Source organism: Myxocyprinus asiaticus, chromosome 15 (genome assembly GCF_019703515.2).
Source record: "Myxocyprinus asiaticus isolate MX2 ecotype Aquarium Trade chromosome 15, UBuf_Myxa_2, whole genome shotgun sequence".
In the NCBI taxonomy this organism is placed as follows: domain Eukaryota; kingdom Metazoa; phylum Chordata; class Actinopteri; order Cypriniformes; family Catostomidae; genus Myxocyprinus; species Myxocyprinus asiaticus.
Genome location: NC_059358.1, coordinates 43556401 through 43578298, shown reverse-complemented (window position 1 = coordinate 43578298; position 21898 = coordinate 43556401). Strand labels below are relative to the sequence as shown.

General features: G+C 36.5%; 1 protein-coding gene across 1 annotated transcript; it reads left to right on the top strand.

Moving 5' to 3' along the window:
* The first annotated feature begins 7550 nt into the window (after window positions 1-7550).
* Window positions 7551-21007, top strand: LOC127452531 (ribonuclease ZC3H12A-like). The gene is made up of 7 exons (XM_051718045.1): window positions 7551-7704; window positions 9009-9129; window positions 10312-10757; window positions 13508-13647; window positions 15500-15734; window positions 15849-15955; window positions 16413-21007. The coding sequence occupies exons 2-7, from the start codon at window positions 9127-9129 to the stop codon at window positions 17315-17317; spliced, it is 1836 nt and encodes a 611-aa protein (XP_051574005.1). The 5' UTR covers window positions 7551-7704; window positions 9009-9126; the 3' UTR covers window positions 17318-21007.
* Window positions 21008-21898: the final 891 nt, after the last annotated feature.

Genomic DNA, 21898 nt, shown 5'->3' with positions numbered 1-21898 from the left:
AACGAGTGAGCGCCGATCACCGCACGCATTCTGCGGAAACTTCACGAAACACCGGATTCACGAACACAGACACCCAACACGCTCACCCCACCCTTGCACCGAAGACACCACGCACCATTAAGTTCTCCTTTTACTTATTATTACATAAGTGTGACATATTATATGTCACAATAAAACACCCCCTTTGTGGGACTGTGCACTTGAGAATAATTGTCTGTGCCTCGTTCATCCCGCCACACCCTGCTTTTCTTGACCCCATCAGAACAGACCTGTGAGGGTTTAAAAATGCACCCATGGTGAAATTACTGTAACACATGGCCTCTTGTGGCTTACTGACAAAAATGTTTCACTGTGTTGATTTTAAAATTTGAGAATTAAGCCTATTAGATTTAATTGAGAGAAATGTGTTGTAAAGCTAAACTCGTAAAGCTTTTGTTCTGGTGATCAAAATGAGCATCCATCTCATTCTTGAATTTCTAATGAAGCATTTTTGCTCAAAGCCCCTGTTGAAAAGAACGATGAGAAATAATGTTCTTTTCCACGCAGAGGAAAATGTCTCCACATGTAGTGTGAGTGTTTAGACTGCTCTTTGATCAGGTTGAAACGCCTGCCATCCACAGGCAATAAATGACGATGACAAATGAGACATATAGATGGAAGGTGGTGGGTGAATGCTGATACTTACAGAGAGACTTGTAAATGCTGTACTGTTTCTACATGCTATTTACATCAAAAGAGAGGGAAGTACACTATGTTTTGAATTCTGCAGCCTAAATTGAAAGAATTACAGCAAAGAGATAGTGCTCTCTCTTTTGGTGGCTAAGACTGTCTTCTGAACTGAGGGGTCTTCAGCATTAATAAATTATTTTTGTTGAACCCAATAATGCGATGTTGCCTGACACAGTCCAGATTAAATTAGATACGCCTTGAGACTCACCAGCCCTTTATTTCATGTGTTCTTTAGCCATCTGGAATGAAGAGTTGTCACTTCTAATGAGTTTCAACAAATATCATCTTTCTCTCCTACAAAGACTACACACAATATTCATTCATCTCAACAGAGTCAGTGTGGGTTTGGCAATTTAATTGTAAACCGGTCCTGTTGTTCTCTCTAGTCCAAATGCATGCTGTGGTATATGGTAATGACCGTACATCACTCATGTATAGGAACTTTGGATTCCTCATGCTGCTCCTCTGGCCTTCCCTTTTGTGCAATATTAGATTGTTCCCTACAAAGAATAGCAAAGCAAAGGAATAGTTTAAACCTAAAATAACAGTTGTCATTCTTCTACACCTGTGCTGTTATTTTGTTCTGAAGAACTTACAACAACACTTCACAGTGACCAAGGCTGACAAGCTCCAAATAGGATATAAGAAGCATCATTAAAGTAGTCTGCACAAATTTTGTTTGTTGTATTCCTAGTCTTCTGAAGGTATATGATAGCTTTGTGTAAGGAACAGACTTAAATTTAGTGTGGAATCACCGATAATACTCCCACCGCCTGCATTTCAGTCCAGATTCAAAAAGGCATGTTGACATCATTGATGGAAAAAAGGTTATCACATGTGTAGTAACCAAAGCAACATGCTGGCTAGACAAGGAGTGTAAGATTAATTTCAGATTTTACAGTTTTGTTCCTCACACAAAGCTATCTTATGCAGGGCCGATTCTAGGCGAACTAGGGTTAGGGTTAGGTTTGGGTTAGGGTTAGGCTTTAGGTTGCTCTGTCAGATGGGGGCTTCAATGTTGAGGTCACCGTGCCAGCCTCCAACAACATTTGAAAACTCATTGTCATTGTTTGAGTCGTGCAGTAGTACAAAGAACCGTCCTGACTGATTTCCTGTGAAATCAAACACTTACATTGGAAATGATAAATCACTGTGACACTGGAAGCCCAAAGATGGATTGCCGAAGTTACAGTGCATTAATTATTTTCTCTTTGAGTTCTTTTTCGATATCATGAGAATTTTTTTTTAAATCAACAGACAGCATGGGAGCCAATGGGAACAATGTTTATGCTTGTTTAAAGTTCTATTTGTCCAATTGAGACTAAACATAACAGTATAGCCTACAGGTACAGTACATGTCATATGATCCCAATAGCAACTGACCATGAAGAGCTACAAAAGCCACCCCAACATCCCAATGTTGGTTTGTGTACATTAGCACAGCACACACCCATGATGACAACATCTGCAATGCCTGTTTCCATGACAACCAACGAGCATCAGCGCTGACATACCTGCCCTGCACCTGTTCACCCCTGCACTTTGACATCACACATTATCTGTACTAAACACTTCTCCAGCGCATAAAATCTCATCTGTGTCCCCATTCAGCAGCATTCAGCCCTGGTGCTTTCATTTCCACGTTTAAGCTATTGAAGTATGCAAATATTGCCCATATTGACTAACTACATTTAAGTATGTGACAAAGGCAACTGCACTGGTTCTGGAACTTTCTAATTTATTTTATATCTTATACGGTTATATTTAAATTTTTCAAAATCCTGAAACTATTTCCTGATTTTGAATGTTCATTGTGGACTCAGACCTTTATACCCACTGTACCTATATGATTTGTACTGTATTCTTTGTTGCTGTGATCAGTTTAATAAAAGTTTAAACTAACATAAAGGGTACACTCAACAGAGTTTTCACATCAATTATCTCTTGTAATGTCTGAAAAAGAATACAGCTCTGCGAAAAATTATAGGCCTATTAAGAGTTATAAACATTAGTTGCTAAAGCTGAGGTTTAATTACAAACTTTCCCCCAGAGAGGACAGGACAATTGAGTGGTGCATTGTTGCAAGTGTGGCTTATAATAACAATGATTCATGTAATTACATATTTTATGATGCTTACATGATGCTTACTGTAGTAGATCCATTAAAATAATCACTATTGATGTTTGCATTAATGATTACATTTTAATTTTACTTAATACATTTTAATAAAGGAGCGACAATCTTTAACTTTTACTAAACATTACTTTAATTCACCAAAGTGGTATTCAGCAGATCACAAAGTATAGTCAGGACATTACTGATGTAAAAAAACAGAACCATCACTATTTGAAAAAAGTCATTTTTGATCAAATCTAGACAGACCCCATTTCTAGCAGCCATCACTCCAACTCCTTATCCTTGAGTAATCATGCTAAAAATCACTTGCCATTATATCAAACACAGCTGAAAGCTATTTGATTCGTTAAATGAAGCTTAACATTGTCTTTGTGTTTGTTTTTGTGTTGCCAGAGTATGCAATAGACTGGCATGTCTTAAGGTCAATATTAGGTCAAAAGTGGCAAAATATAAATAGATTTCTCTAGAAACTCATCAGTCAGTCATTGTTTGGAGAAATGAAGGCTATACAATGCTTGAAATTGCCGAAAAACTGAAGATTTCATACAAAGGTGTACACTACAGTCTTCAAAGACAAAGGACAACTGGCTCTAACAAGGACAGAAAGAGATGAGGAAGACCAGATGTACAACTAAACAAGAGGATAAGTACATCAGAGTCTCTAGTTTGAGAAATAGACGCCTCACATGTCCTCAGCTGACAGCTTCATTGAATTCTACCTGCTCAACACCAGTTTCATGTACAACAGTAAAGAGAAGACTCAGGGGTGCAGGCCTTATGGGAAGAATTGTAAAGAAAAAGCCACTTTTGAAACAGAAAAACAAAAAGAAAAGGTTAGAGTGGGCAAAGAAACACAGACATTGGACAACAGATAATTGGAAAAGAGTGTTATGGATCTTAACCCCATTGAGCTTTTGTGGGATCAGCTAGACTGTAAGGTGCGTGAGAAGTGCCCGACAAGACAGCCACATCTATGGCAAGTGCTACAGGAAGTGTGGGGTGAAATGTCACCTGAGTATCTGGACAAACTGACAGCTAGAATGCCAAGGATCTGCAAAGCTGTCATTGCTGCACGTGGAGGATTTTTTGATGAGAACTCTTTGAAGTATTTTTTTTATTTTATTATTTTTTTTTTGTAATTGTAATTTTACACGTTATTAATGTCCCGACTATACATTGTGATCAGTTGAATGCCACTTTGGTGAATAAAAGTTCCAATTTTATACATTGGCAGCCAAAAGTTTGGAATACTAAATATATATATTCGATTAGGCAACTTTCCTTTTTCACAGCGAAACAGCATGCAATATGCAACAATTAACAGTAGTATGCTATATGACCTTACATTTTAAATTTAATTCAGTGTATTTTGTTTAAAAAGCTTTGGTAGTTTGATCAGAGACTGAGTCAAGAGTAGAGCCATGCATTGCATTGGATAGAGGACCAAGCGCAGTGTGTTCTGGTTGTATACTGCACATTTATTAAGTCATCCAGGTATTCCATGCAGGAAATGCAAACTATGCACATTATACATACTGCATACTGCAGTAACAGTATGAGTAGGATGGTAGTATGGTACTCTGAACATAGCCCTGGTGTGCGATTTAGTGTAAATTGCAGTTCAAGCTGTTTGAGATGCGAGTGAATTCATAGCCACTTCAGTATCATATTCTATTGCTGCCCTCTTGTGTTCATTATAATATAATTCCATGCAGTGGAGAACCATAATAAAAGGACTCAAGCATATTTATGTCATAAACATAAATAGTAGTATCATAATAGTATGTATGATACACTCACTGTAAAAATGAACATATACTCGAGGTAACATTTGAGGTTCCTCAGCTGCCACACTGGCCCTTTAAAGGTGTCTCAAATATCCTGTTTATGTTCTCAAGGAACTTCAAGATATATTTCTTGAAGCCTTTCACTTATCATGGGGTTACTGAAAGGGTTAGTTCACCCAAAAATGAAAATTATCTCATCATTTACTCACCCTCATGCCATTCCAGATGTGTATGACTTTTTTACTTCTGCAGAACTCAAATGAAGATTTTTGGAAGAGTATTTAAGCTCTGTAGGTCCATACAATGCAAGTGAATGGTGACCAGAACTTTTTTCATAATAAATCTTGACAGCAGTTTTTTTTGGTGATTATGATTTCAATCTCGATTACACTTCCAGTAGCGCCATCTAGTGCTCTGCTGTCATCTCTGCGTGTTTTGTTCATGTTTTGTTTTCATATCTTTTATTTTGAAATTAGTTTACTTCATGGTCTGGTCATGTGTCTTAGTCATGTGGTTTCTTGCTTCCCTCATGTTTTATGTGTCTTGACTTTTCATTGGTTCATGTTTATTTGTCTTGTTATCAGCTCTAGTTTGTCATTAGTTCTTGATTTATTAGTCTTGTCATCTTGTTTAGTAGTTCTGTCCTGTCATTGGTTGTCTTGTTATCAGTTTAGTCTTGTCATTGGTTGTTTTGATATCTTAGTTGCCCCCGTCTCTGTATTTAAGCCCTCATGTTTGCCTTTGTATTTTGTTGAGTGTTGTGATTATTAATTGCGTAATGTTGATTTTGTAAGTTGGTAGTCTGTGTTTGTCAAGTGAAGTTTTTTTCCAAGTTAGTCTTCTGTTCTTGTTTATGTTGGATATTCACATTGTAAAAAAACAAAACAAAAAAACTGTAATTATATAGTTGATCTAAATATTGATCGGATTACTTCAGAAGATATGGATTAAACCACTAGAGTAGTGAGGATTACTTTTAAGATGCCTTTATATGCTTTTTAGAGCTTCAGAGGAACCCCAAATGATGAAGCAAAACTTTTTAAGAACAGAAGTTTGGTTTGAAATTATGATAAAACAATAGATATATTCATCAAAATGAAGACAAAAGGTATTGTGGTACTTTCTGGCTATCAAACATTAGTTGAGCATGTCCATAGTTAATGTGCTGAACTCCACCTGTGGTTACTTTGCTATACGAGTGTGAACTTGAGGGGAACTGCCTTCATACATCCACTAAAATCATGATGTCATAAAAGGCAAATGATACGGGTCTGATTTGTCGGGGGAGGGGGGGCTACACTTTGGTTGTCATGGTATTTGAGTGCTGGCGGGGGTCAGTGGTGAAACTCATCTCTGTTTGCTGTAGCTCATTGCCCCGCTGTAATATCAGTGAAGGAGACACCTGGGCCCACTGACACAGGACCTGAGAGAGAGCAAGACTGGCAACCCTCCATGATTGCTTTCTTCAGCATCTGGAACTCCACTCAGTACACACCATTAACCTACAGCTCACAGAGCACCACGTGTTAGTAGCTTCACTCATAATAACCTCAACACACACACAAAAGACATTGCAATGTATAAACATTTTTTTGTAATTTTAATGGAAATAAATCCTACTGTAAAACTGTTAATCGTTTGACCATATACAGGCACAATTTATATTAGACTGGATTTAACGAAAAATACATAATTTACAAAATTTTGTGAAAAAATTAGGGCTGTCAATTAAAATTGTTGTTCAAATTAATTACATGATATGCCAATTAATTAATCAAATTAATTACATAAATATTTGCCAAGAAAGGCCCTCAAAAAACAATAATTCAATATACAGTATAATGATTACATAATTATAAACACCTATATATATATATATACACACACACAGTATATATATATATACAGTATGTATATATATTGGGGCTGGTGGGATGACATATTTAGATGGTCCCTTACCACATCCTCCACAGTCTTAGCACATTTTAAAACAATATGTGGACTTTTCAGATGGTCCCTTACCCACAGTAGGCAAAATTTTCAATCTGTAACGAAATTCGCCGTGATGCCATCTGACCAGCTTTAAATATGGGACAAATCGTGTCCAATATTGATTTAATACGGGACGCAGAATTTCATCTTTAAATTTGGGATGATCCCATATTTTACAGGATGGGTGGCAACCCTACTTTAGAAGGCAATAAATTGTTGTCTGTACAGCTGCACGTTGCCTATACAGCTGGAGTTTTGCTTACTCCCCCCTGATGAAAGGTGGTACAGGTTATTGTCTAAAAAAAAGACAAACATGATTTCAATTAAATATTCAACATGATATTAGTTTCAACAATATTCAACAAGAGAATGCTTGTACTTTTAAAGTGAAATATTGTGTCATGTGTGGGTAATGATGTGCACTGTCTGAATATGTTTCACAGTTGTTCGTGAAAAGACCAGTTTTAATGTAATTTCATGCATCATGGGAAAGCAGGCTGGGAAATATGATGAACAGGCAGGAGTCAAAATACAGGGAACACAGTAATGGTAAATAACACCCAGAACTGCAGACTTGGCAGAACGAGACTTTGCACTGAATGCGTGTAAACAGGGAACTTAAATAGACAGAGATAATATGAAACAGGTGGGTGAGTAATCAGTCTGAGTAGAGGGTTATGGGAAATGTAGTTCACGTAGGAAGGGTTAGTACTCTGGAGATGGCGACCTCTGGCGGCGTTCAGGAGAGATAGCAGGTGCTGCCTTTTTTCTTCTCTGAAACGTGATTGTTTTTTTGCAGGTGACAGACAGCCTATCAATAATCACTCTTGTAGGGTCACGTGAAGTTCAATGATTTCCCAGCATTTTTTGAACACTGATCAGTTGGCAAAATGGAAGACGGCGGATCCTCGGCGTCCATGGCCATACTTAGAAAATATGTTGCAGTTTTCTGAAAATGTTAAAGATTCGTTTCATTTTAAATGTTTTCTTTGTTTGCCTAAAACAAATCATATCACAGCCTTCAAAAACTCGCCGTCCAACCTGCGGAAGCATATTGAGGTATGTAAACTTTTAATTTCTTGTGAAAGCTTTAAATTATCTGTGCTTTAGAGCTAAAGTTTCAGTATGAAGTATGGTCGGTCAAATTATTTTTTATGGTTTTGTCCGCCAAGTTGCCATAGCCTTGTGGATACATTGCTAACGCATAGGTAAGGTTCGACAATTACGTTAGTTAGCATGCAAAAGCGCGAATTCAAATGTAAATGAGCTTAAGAGTTAAATAAGTTAATATCTTGTAACTTTTATAGTTTTGTTGTTGTTGTTGTTGTTGTTGTTACCTTGCATAATTACTATAGTTATGTGTAGAGCTGCACAATTAAATCATAAAAAGATCGTGATCTTGATTCAAACACCCACACGATCTCTTTCCTAAATGATAACTATTCGCCTGTCTATTAAACCTTTGACAAACATCACACCGGAACATTCAAATCTGCGCTGGTGCTGCCGCTGAGCCAGAGAGAGCAGTTATCATGTATAGGTATGAAACAGCTTCATAAACAGTCTTTTCTAACACACAGTATCATTATTTATTTCTGCGTTACAAATGTTCAGATTATCACAGAAGTACTGGGATAAAAGTTTACAGTTTGCATATACTGATGTCTACAATCAAAATAGGGCAAACACCTTTTGAAAGTAACTTGACACTTGAAATTATGATTGTACCAATTACATTGTCATTGAATCATTCATTCAAGAGATTCTTTCAAAAATGCTGATTCATCCAGTAATGAAACAAGTGAAGTATTTGAGTGAGTCATTGAATCATTCAAACATTTTTAAATAGACTGGAGCAAATAATATTTTGTCAGAACCTCTAGTAAATGACATGTTATTTTCTTTAGTTGGCATTCAGAATCGTGGGAGAATCATGATCTTTATTTGAAACAAAAACATCGTGATTCTCAGTTTATCCAGAATCTAGTCATTGTATTCAGTAGGTTGCTTCAGAGGCGTAAGGTATTGTAAGTATTGCATACAACAATGCAACAATAATAAAACAATGCGTTGACATAAAAAAGGAAATGTACTTTTGATACTTAAGTACTTTTAAAACCAAGTACTTCTGTACTTTTGCTTAAGTAAAAATCTGTCTTACTAACTTTCACTTGTAATGGAGTTGTGTACTTCGTCTACCTCTGTTGTATTGTAAGTTTGTAAATCTTCAAACCTCACCAAAAAAAAAAAAAAAAAAAAAAAAAAAAAATGGATTTGTATTTTGCTGAAAGAAAATGGGTCTATTTTTAGAACCATGATGATCGATCTCTCTCTCTCTCTCTCTCTCTCTGGGGGTGGAACAGGTGGAGTTACCTGAAGCAGGAAGTACATGAATAAAGGTGTTCCAATAAAACACGTCATAAAGCTCAAGACCTGTCAAACGCGTTATAGATCACTAATGATGACTCTCAGCTGAAGAATATGGTAGGTCTTATTTATTCTGTTTTACGTCTAATACATCTTAGATAAGTAGAGAAACTCATTTAGATCCAATTCATAGCGACGCTGTATTATTCTCAGTTCAAAAGTACAAACCGTTTAAAATCAAAACTTCCTCGAATAGTTCAAAACACGACACAACACCGAGTCTACACTGCACGCGAGCGACGCGACGCGACGCGACGCGACGCGAATGTATTAAATAGCGTCGGTTATAATGCCAAGCCGTCTAGTTTGTCGCTGTGTAGATGTACATCTTGTTTTGTACTTTTATTATACTGTATCTGTGCCAGCATAATTCTTTAAGAACTGTAGAGAAACCGTACATTGTCTCATTTGTGATGTGATTTAAAAGTAGTTAATCTATGACAGCATTCCCAATCACATTGCCACAAGTTTTCCAAGCAGCAGTTTAATTATTTAAAACGCCTTGCCTAGTCCACAAAAGCTAAGGAATGAGTGCAGGATTCCTATTGGAATCGCCATCATTATTTTTAAGCAATCCAAAAGAATCCTAATGGAATCAAATTAGAGTCATACAAGAGCCTTTAGTTGTATGCAAGCTAATCAATAGTCCTAATGGATATTATTTATCTTCCCCTTACAAAAAAGTACTGTGGTTTCAGATGGTGCTACTATGGTCATTTCTGTATATATACCATGGTATGGTATGTAATATAGCATGTATTCTGAATATACTGTATTCACGTACAATTTGTTTATTTAACTTTTTATATCCTCCATGGGAATTCTTTCCTATTGTAATGCATTATAGTAATGTAGGGAAGTATGGTGGAAACAATCTAGTTTTAGTTTTGTGTTATGTTGGAATCCAAAAGAAAACTACCATTAGGATGCTTCAGAATTGGCTTCAAATTAAGATCTCCAATCAGTCTGTACTGTTTCAAATACACCTTTAAAATTCATTTTATTGAAGACTCAAAAGAATTATGATTGTGTTTGGATTAAATCACATCAGTTATGAAATGCAATATTGCCTTATAACTGTCTTATCCTGCTTATATTTCTTTTGAGATGGATGGATGGATGGATATAACCCATTCATTTCATTCCAAACTCTAGCTTGCTTACAGTTAATGTGTTTGTTCTAATACCTTTAAATTAATTAACTTTAATATGCTTTATGTTAATATGTTTGTATTTCAGCCTCATTCAGATGCCAGAGGAACATGTCTGAGTAGCATATATGGACAACACTGGAGCTGTTCCACTGAGAGTATCACGCATACAGCAAACATCAGGATGCAGTCGAGGTGTTACTGTTCACCTACAGATGGCCCTGACCTCTCTGACCTGCAGATGAAGGTGGATTTCTTCCGTAAGCTGGGTTACTCTCAACAGGAGGTGAAGGCTGCCCTGCAGAAGCTCGGTCTGGGCACAGACACCAATGCAGTATTGGGCGAGCTGGTTCGTTCGGGGGCGAAGGCCATGCGCTCCTCTAGCTCAGACAGTGATGATAGTGGCTTCAGTTTGCTGTATCGTGGAGGAAGCTCTTCAAGGGGAAAAGGCTCAAGAGACGCACTGGAGGACTCCACTGAACCCGACAACAACTTGAAACCTATAGTTATCGATGGCAGCAATGTGGCCATGAGGTGCATATAAAAATAAATCGCTTTTCTTGCACTTTATTCAATGCTTTTTTCACTTATGTAGATTTTTGTAGTCTATACTATACAATACTATATTCACTATATGCATTACAATACAATTTGAAATACAATGTACAGTATACATGTCGTGGGTTTGAATCCCAGAGAACATGCGCTGATAAAAAATGTATACCTTAAATGCACTGTATGGGGGCATTCGGACATGTTTTTGAATCCATGTGTGCTGTTTTTTAAATGTTTTTCTAAGTAAACGTGCTAGACAGACACCTTTGACCATATTTAAGATGTTATGTCATGTTAAAAGAACTCAGTCTTTTAATAAAAATGCCTAGAGACATTCAAGGCTTCTTTTAATGCAAGACTGCATTTGGTCTAAACAGACCTGTAGACTGCATTTGGTCTGAAGTTGCTTTGGATAAAGCTTCTGCCAAATACATAAAAAAATAAAAAAAGATACAGAAAATGTAACAGATCATAGTGCAGTCAACCAAGAAGAGCTCTTGGTTCTACAGTAGATCTGTTCTGGAGAATAAGTTGTTGTGTAGTGTAAAATTAACATGTAGAATTTCCTTAGACTTTCAAAACAGTAGATGAATTGGGAACTCTCAATCATTTAGAGTTCTGAGTCTCTAAAAGTCTCCAAATTTAACAAGTATCAACAAGTTGCCCTTACAAATGCAGTTCCTTGAGAATATTGGAAAAGTGCATTCCGATTGTGAACTTTTCCAGATTGTTGTCAGGTTTCCAGATTGATTGTTACCATAGAGAAAAAAGTTTTGTGTTTTCCCTGCAAATAATAAGTTGTGTTCCTTCGGGGGGGGGGGGGGGAATTGTGTTCCCTTTATACGTTTTTTAATTACCTTGCAATAGTTTGCATTCTCTCACAAGAAGTTTTGCTTTCATATGCAATAGTTTGCATTATCTCGCTATTGTTTGCATTCCCTCTCAATAAGTTTTGCTCCCCTTTGCGATAGTTTGAGTTACTTCCCTCGCAATAGTTTGCGTTCCCTCTCAAAAGTCGCATGCCCTTCGCAGTAAGCTTTTCTACCCTTTGCAGTGGTTTGCATTCCGTCTCTATAGTTTGCGTTCCCTCTGAATAAGTTTTTCTCCCCTTTGCAATAGTTTGCTTTCCCTTGCAAAAGTTTGCGTTCCCTCGTAATAGTTTGTATTCCATCGCAATACGTTTTGCTCACCTTTGCAATAGTTTGTTTTTCCCTCGCTATAGTTTGGGCTTCCTCACAACAGTTTGCAGTCCCTCGCTATAGTTTGCATTCCCTCGAAGTAAGCTTTGTGTTCCCTCACAATAATACAAGTTGTGGTCCCTTTATAAGTTTTGTGTTTATTTGCAATAGTTTGCATTCCCTTGCTGTAGTTTGTTTTATGAGGTAACTATACGAAGACTAAGAGGAATGCAAACTATTGCAAAGAAACAGTTGTGGTTAATCATTTGCATAATATACATTTACATTTTGGTTAGTCTCTGATTTTTGTAACAATACTTGCACTGTAAAAGCTGGTTAAAGTGTATTAGAAGCTGATTTTTTTTTTTTTTTTTTTTTTTTACAATTGTGAATATTACATTGGAATTATGGCATTGAAACGTGAATGTGTTGATTGTTGTTCAGGAATACTCATTCTCTAGCAACACCCAGCCCAGTTCAGTGTATACTGGCCAGCTCACGTGTTGCCTTGGGCTTTGAGCTTAAAACTTCAATTCCTCTGAACAGGTTTCTACTTCCCCTTGTCCATGCTTCTCTGCTCTCCATGCAAATCACACCCGGAACACATATTTAACCATTTCACTTCCTGTAGGCCAGGCCCATAGTCTTGCGCACAACACACCCAGTCACATTTTTGGTCATGCATTCTGCAATGGTCTTGAAAGTATTTCCTTGAAGTTTGTTAATAAAGTAAAGTCACAGAGAGTTTAGTAGCAGGGTGCCTCAGAAGTTGCTCACCCTCATGCTATTCCAAACCCGTATGACTGTCTTTCATCAGTGAAACACAATAGGAGATGTAAAGCAGAATTTGAGACACTGATAATCTCAGTCACCATTCACTTTTTTTCTATGGAAAAAAAGATGCAGTGACAGGCTTTCTATTTAAAGAAAGGCTAATAAGTAAAAAAAAAAAAAAAAAAAAAAAAAAAAATATATATATATATATATATATATAATGTATATGTATATGTGTGTAATTTCTCTTTCCATAATCATATTTTAGCTGTTAAGATAACAAGTATTATTACTGATCTGTATTGATGCATCAATATCTGTCATAATGTAATGGAAATTGCTGTTTGTATTTTGTGTGTACTGTATTATTGGATTTAGTTCCCCAGTCAAAACAAACATTGCATCATACTTAACAATCCTGTGATCGTTTGTATGGGACATCATTTCTCAGTTTTTCTTTATCAGTGGTACAATAAAAATTTGTGGCAGGCATCCTACAATAGTTGTAGTTGTCGTGTAGTATTACATTTTGTGGCTATGCAAATCATGTCGTGTTTTAGCTTGTCTTTTAGTTGCATCATTGCTACAAACAAATGGGAGGAACTATTTCTTTAAAAAATGCTTTATGCAAATATGTTATGCACATTGTCACTGTTTTTTTTCTCTCTTGCTGTCCTCCAATTATTTATTTTCCTTATCGACTAGAAAATACTCTGTCAGTCTCTGTTTTTCTCCCTATCTTTCCGTCTTTATAATTTTTTTATTTTTCTCTTTCAGTCATGGGAACAAGGAAGTGTTTTCATGCCGAGGGATTGAGCTGGCAGTCAACTACTTCCTTGAGCGAGGACACAGGCATATCACTGTGTTTGTGCCCTCCTGGAGAAAAGAGCAGCCCAGGCCTGATGTGCCCATTTCAGGTAAAGACACTCCCTCGGCCCTTGTCGGAAAAATGAGTCATCAGAGACCAGTTTGTCTAAAAGGCGAAAACCTCCATTGGATGCAAAAATAAATTGCCTATAATTTACACTGCAACAAAATAATAATTTTTTTTATCAGATTTTAGCAAGCCTCCTATCAAACACTTTATTTAGGAAAGGAAACATCTGTGAAGACTTTCGGTTACTCATTCCATATTTATTTCTGCAATACAAATGACATATTGACCTGTAGTACGCTTCCCTTGTCTCGTTCCAAATCCCAATGTTTTCTTTCTTTTGTAATGCAGTACACAAAAGTTATTCTCCTACTAGAATCATGGTTAAGTTTGGGGTTAGGGGTTACGCTGAGGAAAAAACAATTTTTCTTTCATGGACTATTATTACGACTTGACATGAAACCGGGTTTATTCTCTATATTTTGCTTTCAGTAAAAAAAAATAAAAATGTTGTGAAGTAAATATACCTTTTCAGGATGTTTTACATTTTAAGGATATTTAGATATTAGATATTTAGACATGCTGATTAAGAATTTTTGTTTTTTTGCAACGATTGTCCGGAGTAGGGAGCTACTAACATTACCATGTTTTTCAGTTGCGTAACAGCAGTTGAACTTAGCAGGAAGCGATTTTTTTAAAGTTAATAAAGTTTTAATTATCAATTTATTTCTTACACTAACCTATCGATTTGCTTCAGAAGTCATTAATTGATTGACTGGAGACTTGTGGATTACTTTTATGCTGCCTAAATATGACTTTTGGACTGTCAAATAGCCAGCAGCCTGATGGCACCTGTTTACTTACATTATAAGGACCTACAGAGCTTCAACATTTTTCAAAAAATCTTAATTTGTGTTCTGCTAAAGAAAGACAGTCATACACATTTGGGATGGCATCAGGGTAAGTGAATAATGAGAGAATTTTCATTTTTGGGTGGCCTATTCCTTTAAGTGAGACCTTACGCACAGCTAGTGCAAATCTACTCAGGCAGCTAATATGAACCACAGACCTTATTTTGCTCAAATCGTAAACCACCATTCTAAAAACCCACTGAAAAATCCCAGAGGGAATACATGGCTCAAAAATGCAAATTATTTTCTGGGTTTTAGGACTGCAGACTGAACAGTTCTATCGACTTTGGCATTTGACACTGACACTGGATTCTGGGGGATATTATGGTTTCACAGCTCCCCAAAATAGCATTTGATGTGGTTATTTTAGGAGGATATTGAACGTTCATGTGAGGGAATAACCAGTGTTGTTGTTTTGTATCTCTGTGATGTAGAGGACCGGTCAAACAAGGTATCAAATCAAAGATGAGCTATTGATGTGAATGAAACAAATACCCATATGTGAAGTGAAATTAGCTGTCTCTGGATGGGAGTACACAAGCTAAATCTTCTCTGCTTACTTGAATACTTTTTAAGGTATTCTGTTAATGACTTGTTGTTATTGTCTTATGAAAGGTTGGTAATCAAGAACCAGTTCCATTCAAAACAAAATACTGGAACCAAAAGATTTTCAAGCAACAACAAACATGCTGCAAGACTAGTGTAGTTTTATGTGTACTCCAGGCTCATGGGACATGTATTATTGCATGGAATTACTGACCACTTCCTCAAAAGTTCTAATTGAATCATTAATAGAATTGTTAAGGAACTGGAATCGTTAAGTGTTAGTAGAATCGGTACCAAAATAACTCCATTCCTGCCAATGAAAAAAGAGATTTTGTGTTTACCAATCCTGTATCATTGCTAAAATGCCATGAATTAATGCCCTTTAAAACAGAAGGGGTTTTCCCTTGGAATTAAATACGTTTTTGTCTTCGTTTCCAGATCAACATGTTTTAGGAGAGCTTGAGAGGAAGAAGATCCTTGTGTTCACGCCTTCACGACGGGTTGGCGGAAAGCGTGTGGTGTGCTACGACGACCGGTTCATTGTCAAGCTAGCTCATGACCTGGACGGTGTTATCGTGTCCAACGACACATATCGGGACCTGCAGAGTGAACGGCCTGAGTGGAAGCGTTGCATCGAGGAAAGATTGCTCATGTATTCCTTCGTCAATGACAAGTATGTCATTACAACCTGACAATATTTGCTATTCCATAAGAATTGCTAGGTTTGAATTGCTCTGTTCAACTTCCTTTAAACTTGTCTAAACTATAGGCATCCCATCTTCCCCAGGTTTATGCCACCTGATGACCCTCTCGGCCGTCATGGACCCAACTTAGATAATTTCCTTCGGAAAAAAATTATGTTACAAGACCACAAACGCCAACTCTGTCCATATGGTAAGTAGTTGGGAACAGGTTGTTCAAGCCATTGAACATTTAAATAAGTGATATTAGCCAAGCTGATTTAATCAGACAATATTTGGCACATTTGATGTTTTTCGATTGCACAGAAAGCAGAAAAAAAGGCCTGGTATAAAGTTTCTAAGTCAGTTTTAATGTTACATTTACATTACAAACACAAACAACTTCTTTGTTGGACATGAAATTGCCCAAAGTTGAAGAAACACCCTTATAATGTACAGTATCTACAGTATATAACCATGCATCACCGATCAGACAGATATCAGTATCAGTATCTGACATTGAGAATCCCAAATCAGTTGACCACTAATTTAAATTTAACTCCTATAAACCCTCTGATATATAAAAAAAAAAAAAAAAAAGAAGGTGGTTTGTGAATAGAAGGAAGTAGACCTTGTGACAAACTTCTTTCTCTCTACTTTTTGCTCTTCAGGGAAAAAGTGCACATATGGTATCAAGTGTAAATTCTACCACCCAGAGCGCACTAACCAGTTGCAGCGCTCTCTAGCCGATGAGCTCAGAGAAAATGCCAAACTGTCTGGATTTAAAGAGGACTGCCGAGGAACTGGTTTACTTAAAGGCATGTACCAAAGATGTGACACTGGTTTTGGGTCCTGCTCTCCATCTTTGGATCAAGAACTGGAGCAGAAGCTCAATCTGGATCCCGAGAGAAACGACAGCAGGGATGTTATGCTCCATTACTGGGACGAGATTTTCTCCACAAAAAAGCCTTTGCATCAAGCAACCAGTCTGCAACCTCCATTCCCAACAAACCATTCATCCATTTTCAGTTCCGACTCTGGACTTGGCTCCTTTTCAGAGCCATCTCAGAGCCTTGAAGAGTTACATAGGATAAGACCCAGTCATCCATCGATATCAAGTAGATGTGGAGGTTCCTCAAACCCAGCCTTACCCGCAGGTGGCCAGCACTACTGTGACAACATGAGTTCCTTCGCCAACAATGGGCCAAACTTTAGTGCCTATAGCTCTCTACCTCTGTCCAACCCTGTGCAGAATTACAGTCTTCCCGCTTACATCCAGCCGAGCAGCTGGTCTTACCCTTGCTATGTAAAACCAATGCAGACAACCAGTTTACCAGAACCTATCCCCTGTCCAAGCTTCCATAGGTCTGCTGACAGTTACGGAAGCCAACAGCTCTCAGCCATGCCACAGTACAGCGCTTTCCAGGAGGAACGACAGGAGCTCAGGAAAAAGCTTCATGCGATTTTCAACCCGCATCACGTAGACAAAGTTATGGAAATGTTCCCGCAGCTCAAAGATCCACAGCAGCTGGCCGCAGAAGTTCTCAAACTGAAGTCCAAGGGAGAGTTCTTCTGATTCTTTAAATTTTCCCCAATTCTTTGGACAATACGTGACAAGACACTTAAAACAAAAAAAAAAAAAAAAAATATATAGAGTCTCTGACTCTGGTGGTTTGGAGGTTTTGAAAGTGAATTATCTTAAACCTAAATGACTTATCACATAGTACATGTGGTAATTATGTATGACTAGAAAGTCAGACGTGTGTTTAGACTTTCTAAAGGTGCATATTGCATCAATTGTTGCTCCTAACTTGTAGCAAACAGTACCTTATCTTAAAGGCGAAAGATTTGGTTTGGACAGAAGCTGTAATTTCATTTGGGCATTCTATATATAGCCAAAGTCTTTCTAGCAAGTCAGTCCACTGTCGGCCATCTTTGGAACGCTCTAGGGAGGCTATTTCCAGTCATGCCAGTGCTGCTCCTATCTACTTGAATGGAGAAAGACCAAAATCTCAGAAACGGTTGGTCAAGATTACGATCAAAGAACACATTTCAAATCAGCAATATAATCTGACAATACTGGTATCATAAATTGTGATTCTTTACCTCATATTACGTTAAAAAACGTAATTTTCCCGGCTTGCATGCGCGTTCTCTAGTTGATTGACAGACAATGTCTGTATCTAAAAGGTGATTGGCTCTTTTAACTGTAAGGCGGGGCTTCCTTTCTACATCCGTTGACTGTTGGGCGCTCAGAGCTCCTTGATTGAGTGTTCCAGTTTCTCCCATTGATTTAAATAGAAGTGGCCCATCTCTGTTAAATCATTTCTGATATAGTTTTATGTTCATTACAGTGATTAGGGACCAGTCATGTTTTCAATGTTCAGAGTCATTTTGTAATTAGTAAATTGGATACTAATCCTTGTTTATTAAAATAAGAAACACTTAACATAGTAAAAAGTGTTCTCACGTGTAGTCTTTTCAGCTTACTTCCTTGTATCAGTTATGAGGTGTGGGAATTCCCTGATGCATTTTTATCACTTGGGTCATCTTGTGTTGAGAAACAAAGCATCAGTGTTGGATAAATTACTCAAAAAGGTAATCCACTTCAGATTACTTCTCTAAAAATTGAAATCAGATTACTTTGCTTATTACTTAATTGAAAAAGTAATCACATTACTAATTACTTTACTTTCTAAAACATTTTTCACAGAAGTTTGTGTTCAATGAATTAAAAATAATATATTTCCTCCTCGTTCATTGTTGCACACAAGTCATTCACTCATTTCTCCCTTACAATGACTCATTGGTGACTCTTCAAAAGTGCAAACAGATGAACATGTTATGAATACATTCTACATATTTTTTTTTTTATGTGTAACCCAAGTAATGTTCTTAAAATATATTAACTGTAATCTGATTACAAGAATTTAGAAATGCTACTTTCTGTCTTAAGCAATTAGAATTACTTTTAAAAGTGATTAGATACTTTGTAATCAGATTACACCCAGTATTGCACTTGCAGAGTATCGACCCTGTGAGACATTACATTTTCTGAATCTTTATTTTATTGAAGTACTTGCCAAATTACTCAATATTCGTGGTTTGAAATTGTGTTTCTTATCATGCTGGCTCTGTTATGTAACAGTGTCAAAACCCCACTAAAAGAATCCACATGCTAAATTTGAATGTATTTAAATGAACAGGGCATCTCAAATGTTCCCAGCTATGCAAACTACACTTTCATCATCATGATATTTAAAATGTCACTCTCTTTCTTTACAGTAACTAATTACAGTTTACTATATATGAGTGTAAAAAATGACAAAGTCCTGAAATATAAAATATATAATATTAATATAAGACAGACAGACAGACAGACAGAAAATATACAGTATATAGTAACTATAAAACATGACACTCGGCTTCCGTGTCAATTCAATATTATGATGACAGAGTATTTATGTACTGTACATACATTGACTAGATAATATCTGTATTATTGTGAACAAATTTAAAGAAATGGTGAGTATGATTTTATCAAGCTTCATCTCAAGTTATCAAGTTTTCTTTTCAGAGGAGACACAATATTTTTGTTTTGTTATAGCATCTGTTTGCAAAGACGTTCCATTGACAAGAATTTGTTTTTTGTTTGTTTGTTTTTGTTTAGTCCTAAACTAAACTTAAAAAAATCAACTGCAGCCAGCTTTGTTGTATTATTAAGCTTGTTGTATGTAGTTCAAGGTATCCAGGTAGCAACAGTACAGCATGTTTGAAATGTTTTCAGCCAGTTTCTTATCATTAATGTGAACAGGAGATACGTTCTCAGCAATGCAATGGCAAATGCAATGGAAATATGTACTTCACTACCCATTTAAACGGTAATTCAAGTAAATAAAATGATAATTGTGCATTTTTTTCTTCTAAATAGTACACCAACTGCCGTTCCACCCTCAGAACATCTGGGTAAAAAATAAAAAAGAAATGTTTTCAAAAATATTTTTACTGTCATAGAAGCGCCACAAAATAACATGGTTGCTTCAGCAATTGTGTTTTTCATGTTACATTTGCTTTTTATGACACTATCGATTAGGTTTAGGGTAGGGAGGTAGGTTTTGTTGATTTAAAACTCAGTAGACCGTTAACCTTAAAAACCTCATATGTTTGGGAAAAAAACAACACCCTTTTAACTCCACACAGTGGACATTGCATTTTGGAACTGCTGCGATACACATAATGAGCCACGTAATGTTATTTGGCACAAATGTTGCCGCAGTCACAAAATTTCCATGAGATAAAGCTGCAATTTTTACACCTAGGCTACTGTAAATGAAATATTTTCAGCGGACTGTTGCTGGGAAACAACGCTAACTGATGTTTTACATAAATGTTTCTATAAAACTGTATGTACAGTTTTAGTCCATATTTTTTGTCACTTAATATCAACATTAAGTTTTACACTATACTTAAAGTGTGTTAGTTGTATTATTATTACTATTGATTTTATATAATTGTTTGAAAACAAATTTTATACAAACGTCTATTTACTCAGTGGCCCACCTGTATAAATATTTGGGATAAAAAACACTTGATAATGTTATGTTAGTTTCTACCTTGTCTTCTAGGTTCTCTATCTAGAGATAAGTTCAGTATTAATATCCAGACTTATCCAGTGGTCAGAATCGGGGTTACAATGTTACACAGTGAATATAATATCAGTCAGGGGTACCCAATAAGCTTGCAGTCTATGCCAAGAGTTTTTAAGGGATTTGCCCGCATTTTATAGAATAAATCAGATTCACCCTTCAATACATATCCCAATTTTCCCGGAGGTATAACTTCTTTAATCAGAATCAACCAATCCTTTATAAAGGGGGGTTCAGCACCAACCCATTTAACCATAATTGCTTTTCTACCCAACATCAGTAAGGTTTAAATAACATCTGAAGTATCCAAAAGCAAGAGTAAGAGGGGGTAATATTCCCAGTAGACACATTAACGGAAAGGCTGTGACCTTCTGCTTGCATATTATAAATAATTTCTCACAAACATTATTCCAGAATTGTGCAATAAGTGAACATTCCCAAAGGCAGTGAAAGAATGTGCCAATACTTTTATGACATTTGGGACACTGGGGGGATACAGAGCTGTTTATCTTTCCATATTTGTTTGGAGATATGTAAACTCTGTGTACAACATTAAATTGCATTTCTTTAAGTCTGTTTCTGACTGAAATGTTTAATGGCAATCTAACAATATTCTCTCAAACATTTTCGTCAATGTCATATTTCAGGTTCTCCATACCTTGCACAGTAAATTCAGATCATTTGCTTTATGTTGATATATCATGGAGTAAAATGTGGATATGAAATTTTTAATTTCAGGGTTCTTAAGAAAAAATGTGTCTAAAAAAAGTCAGAACTCTTTAAACTGAGACTACCATGCCTTGCCTGAACATAGTGTCTTATCTGCAAGTATTTAAAGAAGTCTTTTCTAGGAATATGATACTTTGCCTGTAGCTCTTCGAATGATATCAAGAAATCTTTGTGAAATAGATCATATATCCTGTATACTTCAGCATGAGACCAAATTTTAAATTGTGAGCCCATACTGGTGTCACGGAAATTTAAGTTATCAGTTAGTGTGGATAGGATATGTAAACTATGATTGTATCCGAGAAACCTTTTAATCTGTGACCACATTTGAATAACTCTAAAAATAAGTGGGTTTTCTTTCACATTGTTGGGGTTTTGGGTTTTCTGATGTAGTATATTTATCAGGGAAATCGGTTTGCAAATTTGTTGGTCTATACCTATCCATAGCGTGTCTTTTGGTTTATCAATCCAGTTTAAAAGGAGCCCATAGATAATATTTAATATTTGGAAGTGCCCACCCGCCTCCATCCGTGGGTAGTTGTAAGGTCTGCAATATAACTCTTGGTCACTTATTATCCCAGATAAATTTAGACATGACACCGTTAAGATCCTTAATATCAGTATTTGTCATGTTTAGAAAGGTCATAGACAACGGGTATTAAATCTTTGGAAGTATTATCATTTTTATAAGGTTTATTCTACCTGAAATAAAAACTGGAAGTTTGGACCATCTTATAAGATCCTCTTTAAAGCGAGAGATTGATGGTTCGATATTAGCGTCA